This window comes from Dipodomys ordii, unplaced genomic scaffold, assembly GCF_000151885.1.
Source record: "Dipodomys ordii isolate 6190 unplaced genomic scaffold, Dord_2.0 Scaffold2, whole genome shotgun sequence".
Taxonomy (NCBI): Eukaryota; Metazoa; Chordata; class Mammalia; order Rodentia; family Heteromyidae; genus Dipodomys; species Dipodomys ordii.
The window spans coordinates 8,972,017-8,981,889 of NW_012267218.1; the positions used below are offsets into that span (position 1 = coordinate 8,972,017).

The 9,873-nt window shown below is 41.5% G+C and overlaps 1 protein-coding gene across 1 annotated transcript in view; it reads right to left on the reverse strand.

Moving 5' to 3' along the window:
• Nucleotides 1–534: 534 nt before the first annotated feature.
• Ubr7 (ubiquitin protein ligase E3 component n-recognin 7 (putative)) overlaps nt 535–9,873 on the reverse strand; it is a 15,237-nt gene continuing 5,898 nt past the window's right edge. Inside the window, exons 5-11 of the mRNA XM_013016093.1 lie at nt 8,712–8,765; nt 8,283–8,388; nt 6,783–6,991; nt 6,224–6,373; nt 5,667–5,829; nt 4,269–4,330; nt 535–2,614 (exon numbers count right to left, since the gene is read on the reverse strand). Of these exons, the coding sequence (XP_012871547.1) occupies nt 2,522–2,614; nt 4,269–4,330; nt 5,667–5,829; nt 6,224–6,373; nt 6,783–6,991; nt 8,283–8,388; nt 8,712–8,765 (837 nt within the window). The 3' untranslated portion in view covers nt 535–2,521. The remainder of the gene's footprint in view (nt 2,615–4,268; nt 4,331–5,666; nt 5,830–6,223; nt 6,374–6,782; nt 6,992–8,282; nt 8,389–8,711; nt 8,766–9,873) is intronic.

A 9,873-nucleotide genomic window follows, 5' to 3' on the forward strand; every position in this document is an offset into this window, starting at 1 on the left:
GTTCCTCAGTGGAGCAGCTTTCCAGCGTGGGCCCTTTTCCCCACTGTGCTGCCTGTCCCTGCCCACTGGCAGCGGGACATCTGGGTTCTGGGCCTCATTCCCCATTCGGCTGCCTGCCCCTGCCTACTTCTGAGGCATCCTGGATCCTGTTGCCTATAGCAGTGAAACTCTGGTCAAGTATGCTCAACCCTGTACAGTACTCACAGGTTGTTGGTTGGTGAATGAGCTCTCTTGGTGTAACAAAGCTGTGTACACCCATCAGGTAGCAGGCAGCAAGCACTGTAATAATGATCAGCAAAGCCAGTTTTTGACCTCCCTGGATTGATGTCTTACCGAGGAAGACACAGATATTAAGCAAATCCATTCACGTATGTATCATTAACAACTGGACTAAGTGTTCTTTAACATGAGAGTGGTGTGACTCTCAGCCCCTTAGCTTTGGGATTGGCTCCTGGAAGACACCATCCACCTTCCCCCCCTGCAGAGGGAGGCTATGCAGAGCTAAACATGATTAACAGCAATCACAAAAGCAACTATTTTGAATTGTTTTTATTTAGATTTTACAGAAACCTGATTGAAGTATGTAATTTAAGTCCAATAACAGTTGCTACAAAAAAAAAGTACATAGAATGCCAGAATTCCTTAAAAGCAACTAGTATCACATCTTTGTTTTGCATAAAACATGCATTAGTATCAACTGCCATATGTTGGCCAAAGAGAGTCTCTCTGTAGAAGAGACAGTCCAATAGTAAGAAAACTAGTTGTGAACAGGCTTAAAAAAAAAAATTTCCGGTTAATGTGGAAGAGCAGTACCTTTTGTGAAACAAGCCACCGAACACTGGGTGACATGCACAACTGTGCTGCACAGTAACACAGTGCCTCCAAGATTTGGTCCTGACCTGTTACTGCAAGAAAGGAACCTTCTGGGAGTTAAATCAGATATTTGGGAGATACAAACTTGCAGGACACAATGATAAACTAACAGTGCAGCTCAAATCCTCAGACTTGGAAAAGTTCCCGAGCTTTTCCACAAGCCTCTTCACAAGGCCCGCTCAGGGCACCCAGGCACCTCCTGCAGCCACAAGACCTTGAGCTCCACACACACTAGTCTTCCCAAGGATCTGCAAGGAGGCTGAATGCCAAAAACCATAACCAGTACCATATCATGAGCCCTGATGGTTCATCTTGACTGCTGGACGCAAAGAACATTCACATACACGTAGCCCGAGTAACTTTTAATTTCCTCAAAGTATGTCACCTACTGTCAGGAAAGACCCTGTTCCTCCACACGATGCAACTTAGGGTTCTTTATGTACCAAAAATCTTTTCCACAGGCTGAGGGCTTCAAAGAGATTTCATACCAACTGAAAGGCCTTCCTCTCAAATGCAGGGTTTTGTATGTCCCAGGAGGACCTTTGAAAGCCCTGTCATTAGAGAAGTGGCTGTGGACGGGGTGTAAAATGTAGCTAAAGGCCTCATCTGGAATCTCTCCCTTAGCCAATCTCCTCCAAACCAGGGAAGCCACTGCCCTCACTGCAAGAAAGCCAAACGGTATCTTTTGTCTTCGGTACAGGGTCAAGGAGCAATAATAACTTACTTGGGTTCTAATAACGTTTTTATAACAAAGCAATATCAAAAGAGGTCCACTTTAAATATAAAGTTATGAATATCCCTGATAACATAAGGAAATCCAGAGGACTTAGCAAACGACCAAGATTTCACAGGGGTAATGCCTGGTCGTTTTCTAGGCAGCAGGAAAGGGAGTATAGTGTACTAGCAGAATTCTCCTCCCCAAGAAGCCCTGGGAGCATACAGTACTGAAATGCTAACATCCGAGTGCCAGGAGAATCATGAATGAGTAGTTCACTTGAAATTGATCAGTAAAATTCAGAACAAAGGTCTGCTTCCTCAACACTGTTTCTGTTAGTCTCCCTGCCTATGACAAACATTTAGGCCAGAACACCATCAGTCCTGGCTACTCTAGAGGCTGGTCCAAAGAAAGCAGGTTCCAAGATCCCTTCTAAGCCATGACAAACCTCAGAAAGCAGGGGAGGGAGAAGTAGGCAGAACAGGCTTGAGGAAGCACTAACCCAAGGCACACGATCATGGGGGGAGGGGGACCCTGGGAGCTTCTGGTTTCTGCAATGCCTACCAAGGTCCTAGAAGGGACAGATCTGTGACAAAGGACACACATTTTGGGAGTTTAAAAACAAATCACTAGAAAAGGAACCAATTTGCTTTCTCAAAACCAAATCAAACTTCTTAAAACTTATAACCAGAAAACCCTGGGTATCCTGGACAGGAGAGAGCTGAAGTCTGTGGAATGAGTTGCGTTTAGTTGAGTCATAATGAAGGATGCTGGCTGTGAGATGAGCGTCAACTGGTGGCTACTGTAGTTAAGAAGGAAGAGAGCTCACAGCTGGAGGACAGGAAGGGAACCGAGTACGAAACAGGCCTCGTGTGTTCCTGGAACAGTAAAGCGGCGTTTTCATTGGCCTGAGTGAAAGCATCATATTCCATTCTAGCTGCAGTAATACTGCATCCCGTCCACTCTTCTTCTCTTTTTTGACTGAAATTCCTCAAAGAACTGCTGAATGTCCTCTCTCTTAACAACCTGTTGACAAAAGGCAAAATTAGGAAAGACCTACATTACACAACAACAGTATAGGTCAGCACACTCATAGGAAGCCCTAAGATTACAAGACGCTCCCCCATCACGAGAGGTCAGGTCTGAATAAGCCTATTGTAAGTGGACACTTAGTGTCTAGATTAGAAATCCACTGGCCGCACCAAGTTGCAGAACATGAGAGTGTGGCAGCACAGCACTCTGGGAGGATGAGGACTGCGGGCTGACAGGGACCTCCAATGGCGGTGGCTCTGCTGCTCAACACTATGAGCCAGTACTAGGGCTATCACTTAGCTTTTTTGCTCTAGGATGGCACTCTACTAATTGAGCCATATTTATGATACTAGTAAACTATTAAAAATATTTAAGTTAAGCCAGGCACTGGTGGCTCACACCTGTAATCCTAACTACTCAGGAGGCTGAGATCGGTGAATGGCAGTTCGGAGCCAGACTGTAGAAAAGTGTATGAGATTCTATCTCCAATTAACCACCAAAAAGCCAGATGAAGAGCTGTGGCTTAAGAAGTAAAGTGCTTGATCTGAGAATGTGGCTTAGTGGTAGGGTGCTTGACTAGTATGCATGAAGCTTTGGATTCGACTCCTAAGTACCACATAAGCTGAAAGAGCTGCAAGTGGTACTGTGGCTCAAGTGATAGAGTGTTAGCCTTGAGCAAAAGTAGTTCAGGAACAGTGTGCAAGCCCCGAGTTCAAGCCTCGGCAGTGGTATCTGTGTATGTGTGCGTACACACAGAAATTTATGCCTAGTATGTATAAATTGGATTTGATTTTAATTTTTCTTGCTAGTCACTACTGTTCCATCTTTGTTTTCATTAACTCCAAATCAGCAGAGTTGGTGTTCCTGATTCCTTCCGATGGCTTTCTCAGCTACAGCTACTCCAAACCTGAGTGGTGTTCTTGCCTGCCCGCCCCATTCTTTCTGGCCTTCAGGGACTGATAAGGACCTCCAATAGGTCTGTTGGTGTTGAACTGTCCCTTTACTGATCTCCCTTAGCCTGCCAACAGCCCTATAAATAGTTTCTGCATTAAACTTTCAAGTACTCAGCTCTGCTTGGTGGTGCTTACTGTAATCCTAGGATTTGAGAGCTGAGTCAGGAAGATTAAGAGTTCAAGGACTGCAGAAGCTAAACAGCAAATTTGTCTCCAACTCCTCAAATATAAAAGTTTCAAGTACTCCATTTTAAGTTGCAATCATTTTTTTTTTAATCACCAAAGGAAATAGTATTCAAAACTTACAGGGGAGTGGAGGTTATTTTGATTGGGGTACATTGTATGTATATATGTAAATATTAAAATGAAACATCAGCCTTGTAAAACTAATTTTTGGGGGGGGTCAGTTGTGGGGTTTGAACTCTGGGCCTGGGCGCTGTCACTCAGCTCTTCAGCTCAAGGCTAATGCTCTACCACTTGAGCCACAGCGCTACTTCTGGTTTTCTGAGTGGTACATTGGAGATAAGAGTCTCACGGACTTTCCTGCCTGGTCTGGCTTTGAACTGTGATCCTCAGATCCGAGTAGTTAGGATTACAGGCGTGAACCACCGGCGCCCAGCCAAAAAAAAAATCTTTTAACAAATAAAAATTAAAAACTTACAGGGCTATGATTAAAATTCTTTTACTCAACATACCGTGCCTTCATCAGCAAATCTCTTCAGATAGTCTTTAAGTTCGGTCTTCAAGTCATTATATTCTAAATCAAAACCACAAAAGTACTTGAAGTATAGTTAACCCATGTGCTTTCAAAAACCACTTATTTGCCATTGACAGTTGAATGTTTAATAGATAAAAGTAAAACCTGCATTTGGTCCTAATGCCTCCCAAAACCTCTGGGCTTCCTTCATTTTGCTGAGACTTTTTTTTTCTTTGGTCGGTCGTGGGGCCTGAACTCTGGGCCTGGGTACTGTCCCTGAGCTCTTCAGCTCAAGGCTAGCGCTCTACCACTTGAGCCACAGCACTACTTCCGGCTTTTTTTTCTATTTATGTGGTGCTGAGGAACTGAACCCAGAGCCTCATTCATGCAAGGCAAGCGCTCTACCACTGAGCCACCTTCCCAGCCCCTGCTGAGACCTTTTATAACAAGAACAACAAAACAAAATAAACACACAAAATGCAGAAATATCCTTAAAGATGAGCTAAGAATTTTTTTTAAAGGTTTACTATTTTTCTGGAATTCAAGTACTTGCAGTAATCATCACAGATTAAGTGTAAAACTTATGCTCTCATTAGCAAACTATTGTAAATACAAAGCATCTCTCATACACAGCCACCACTATATAAAATCTTTTCATCTAATAAAGAGAAAAGGAATCAATCAGAGTTAAAATAAATAAAAGGCCAGAAACAATTCCACCAATTGCGTAAAAGGGACACCACGGCGGCACCCATGAAGTGGCAGCAGTGTAAGGCTGATGGAGCTTGGGCATCCCAGAGTGTGGCCAAAGTTCCCTTCTAGTGACCCACCTTACGAACTGTTAAAAAGTTGCTATTTCCTCAGAGAAGATGACATAGAAGGCTCAATGAAAATTATTGAGAGATGCAAAAAAATCATTTAAACATGTACCCTTAATCAAAATAGTACTTGTTGTGGCTTCTCAAATATATAATTATTCTAGAATGAAACTGAGTCCACAGCTGTTGAATACACAACCATATTTAAATCAACCAACAGCAGTTAAGGCTTACTATGTAATTCAAACATCACTCCATGTAAAAGTAGAAATAGAGTTTCCTATTTTCTTTTTTTTTTTTTTTTGGGGGGGGGGGTCCGGTCATGGGGCCTGAACTGTCCCTCAGCTCTTCAGCTTAAGGCTAGTGCTCTACCACTTGAGCCACAGCGCCACTTCCGGCTTTTTTCTTTTTGCTTATGTGGTGCTGAGGAATCAAACCCAGGGCCTCAGGCATGCAAGGCAAGCGCTCTACCACTGAGCCACCTTCCCAGCCCCTACTACTTTCTTTATACAATTTTTTTGACACAGTGAAGGAGACTTCATAAACTTTGTGAATTTTCACACACAAACAGTATTTACCACAAATGAGCTCCACTTGCTGGACTCGGTTCATGCTATTGAGAGTGTCCATCAATGGGTCCCTTCTCTCGGTGGCCTGGTCAATCTTGCCTTTGTTTTCATAAGCCAAAACTGTGTCATATTCATCTGTCAGGAAGAGGACATCTAGATCTCCATACATTTTCTTAAAAAAAAAAAAAAGTTGGTTTCCCCATTAGAACTGTACATCATTTTCAAAAAGTCAACTAATTACTAAAAATTATTTATTGTTAACACCTAGAAAAATACAAGCCTCCAAACACAAAATGGCTTGGAAAACTTAATATTCCTTGCCCAATGTTTTTTTAGCTATCTCCCAACTTCTCCGTGAATGTTATAAGGTTTATTAGATCTTTAAAAATCACTGTTTGGGCTAGACTAAAGTTAAGATGGTAAAAAGCACTGCATGATTCTCATTTTCTTCTACATAAATCTGCTTAGTAGAAAAACTGGAAAGTCCCTGAACTCCTCTATCAATTTCATATACACACTTTTTAATGAACAACACACACAAACATCAAACTTAATGTGACACTCACCATACAGCCTTGGCAGGTGCACAACTTGCTGCGCCAGTTCAGGGGCCAATAGGTGGCAGTGTCTTTCTTTACACACTGCTTAGCTTTGAGCTCCTGAAATCTGCAGCCAGATGGTGATTCTGTGTTGAGGCTTTGGTTCTTAAACACAGTCTGCAACAAAATGAAGCTTTGAAGGGCTTTTTAACTATCATAGTTTAGATTTATGAAGGAACTTTTTGTTGTTATTGGTCCTGGGCTTGAACTCAGGGCTTGGGTGCTGTCCCTGAGCTCTTTTGCTCAAGGCTAGTGCTCTACCACTTTGAGACACAGCATTACTTCTGATTTTCTGGGAGTTAATTTAGATAAGAGTCTCACAGACTTTACTGCCCAAGCTGTTTCTGAACCACGATCCTCAGATCTCAGCCTCCTAAATAGCTAGGAGTACAGGTGTGAACCAGTGGTACCCAGTTTTGAAGGGACTTCTTTAGGCAAAGACTACAGTGAAATCCAAAGATATAGAGCTTATGGAATTAATGTTATCTAAATTACATTCTTTTTCAACATGTGCTTCATATATTACCTGGGGATCAGATTCAGAACTAGAGCTGGCACAAGGCTCATTATTCTGCTCTGCTTTAACTTCCTTGACAGCATCCTTTCCATGTTCTGGAACATCATCTTTGAGGGTAGTATCTTGATGACCACCATTATCAGGCTTGATAACATCCTGATCACCTATTCCGTCAACATTCAGCACCAACCCATCATCCTCAGGAGATACTTTCATTACTGTGAATTCAATGAATACAAACACAAACACACAAACACTCATAGACCTATTGGACAAAGAAATTATTTATTTCGATTTTTAAATATTTCATAATCTAGAAAAGGAGAAGTCACTTTGTTTTCTGGGAGAAGGAGCTAGGAAATATCAACACTTCTTTAGGTTATGTCTGCCTAATCCAAAAAATTAAACTGCTTTTAATATTCATTTCCACTTAAGCACTTTGTGTGAGGGAGAAACAAATGTACCAAATATGCTAAAAGGAGATAGGATAATCAAGAAGGGAGGGAAAGTAAATACTGTGAAAGAAAAAGGAGAAATGATAAGGGAGCTAATATTGGGTAATGGTATTTCAAATTAATAGCAAATGAAGCCATCTGTTGATAAGGAAGGAAATGAAGCGAGAAGGGGAAACCAATTAAGAAAACCCTATTGGGCCAGGCGCCTGTGGCTCACACCTATAATCATAGTTACTCAGGGGCTGAGATCTGAGGATTGCAGTTTGAAACCAGCCAGAGCAGAAAAGGCCATGAGATTCTTATCTTCAATAAACTACTCAGAAAAAGCTGTAAGTGGTGCTATGGCACAAGTGGTAGAGCTAGCCTTGAGCAAAAAGAGGGTCAGGGATAGTGCCCATTCCCTGAGTTCAAGACCCAGGACCAACAAAAAGAAAAAAGAAAGAAAAAAAAAAAAGAAATGTACTCTTTACCTGACTTATGTAACTATAACCCCTCCATAGATCACCTAGCTACTCAGGAATCTGAGATCTGAGTGAGAATCATAGTTCAAAGTCATCCCAGGCAAGAAAGTCTGTTAGACACTTATCTCCACTTAATCACCAAAAAAAGCCAGAAGTGGAACTGTAGCTCAAGTGGTAGAGTGCTAACCTTGAGGGGAGAAAGAAAAAAAAAAACAAAAAAGCAACAGTGCCAGGCTCTAAGTTCAAGCCCCAACACCTGTCCACGCCCTCTCAAAAAAAAAAAGTTTCTAGGCCTGGTGTCCGTGGCTATGCCTATAATTCTAGCTACTCAGGAGGCTGAGATCTGCAATCACAGTTCCCAAGCAAAGACTCTTATCTTCAATTAGCCAACAAAAAGCAGGAAATGGATGTATAGTTCAAGCTGGGCTGAGGGCTTAGCTTCAAGTAGTAGAATGGCCTCCTAGCAAGTATGAGGCCCTAAGTTCAAAACCCCAGCACTGCCAAAAAAAAAAAAATTATTAAACACTTTAGATTGAACATATTAACTTCCCAAGCACAATTCTGTGTCATGCCAGTTTCACAGAAGCACCTACCTGCTAACTGTGCTGCGTAGGCCCACAAGAAAGAACAACGTTTCATACAACCCTGGCACACCATCTCCTGGAAATCCCCACTCTCCGGGGGAAAGGCGCCAAGATGCTGTAAATATAGAAAGCAGCTTTCTTGCAATCTCCAACAGAGCTAAATGCCCAGTTTTTAAATATTGTAAAAGTACACTACTATCATAGTTTATTTTTTAAATTATTTACCTTATTGTTATTAGAAAGGTGATATATTGAAGGATTACAATTACATGAGTCAGGTAATGAGTACATTTCCTTTCTTACAGTGTCTTCCCTTCTCTCTCCCAGAATAGTTCATTTTTTAAAAGGGTAATTGTAATGTAAAATGAAACAATTCAAAAGGAAAGGAGCCTGTCTTTCTGTAGAGATAAGACTTTAAAGGGAAAATGGTTTCCTTACCCTTCCATGGAACCAGTCTTCACAGACTATACATTGAATCATCTCATCAGGAACCTAACACAGAAAAGGATCATGTAAATGAATGCTTTGAATGTTGGGACATGGAAGTAAATGTACACAAAATAGAACTAGATATTAAAGAATTGGCTACCAACGGTAAGACTAACCATGTAACAGCAGTCAAAAGGACAAAGAAGTTAATTTGAACAGGTTTGCAAGCATATCTTTCACATCCATTAGTTAGTATCTGATTGTGATAAACCTATGGCATTTGGAACTTTGAACCATAGCATCTACCAAGCAAGATGAAAGATAAATGTTCAGTCTCTTGAAGGAAGATAGACGAACCATAATCATTACATTTCAGCCTCCAGAGCAACTAGGTTAACAGGCATGAGGCACCATGTCCTGTAGGATTTATTTAACTAACACACATTAGTTGTTTATATAAAGGGGAGGGGTTGCTTCCACTGTGACATTTCCATACATGCATGTAATGCATTAATATACATCCTGATCAAACTGACATCTTTTATCACTCTCCCCTACCCACTTCTAAAACAATTTCAACAGACTTCATTGTTCTATTTTCACATATGCAAATAAACTATTTTTACCACACCCATCCTCATTAACTTTTTGTTCACCTTCACCTAAGAGAACTTGTTTCAAGCAGGTGCTGGTGGCTCATGCCTATAATCCTAGTTACTAGGAGGCTGAAATCTAGGATCACAGTTCAAAGCCAACCTGAGCAGGAAAGTCCATGACACTCTTATCTCCAATTAGCCACCAAAAAGCCAGAAGTGGCACTATGGCCCAAGTGGTAGAGCGCTAGCCTTGAGCAAGAGAGCTCAGGACAGCATCTAGGCTCTGAGTTTAAGCTCCATAACCAACAAAAAACAAAACAAAAACCCTGTTTTGTTATTCTTATCCTGTCATTAATTTTCAAAAATATGTATTAATTGTGCCAAGAAGTTTTGCTATATCAGTCATATAGTACTTTAATCAGGCAAAAAGCACACACATAGTTTTTCTTTTTTTGTTTTTGTTTTTTTTGGGGGGGTCTGGTTGTGGGGCCTGAACTCTGAGCCTGGGCACTGTCCCTCAGCTCTTCAGCTCAAGGCTAGCGCTCTACCACTTGAGTCACAGTGCCACTTCTGGT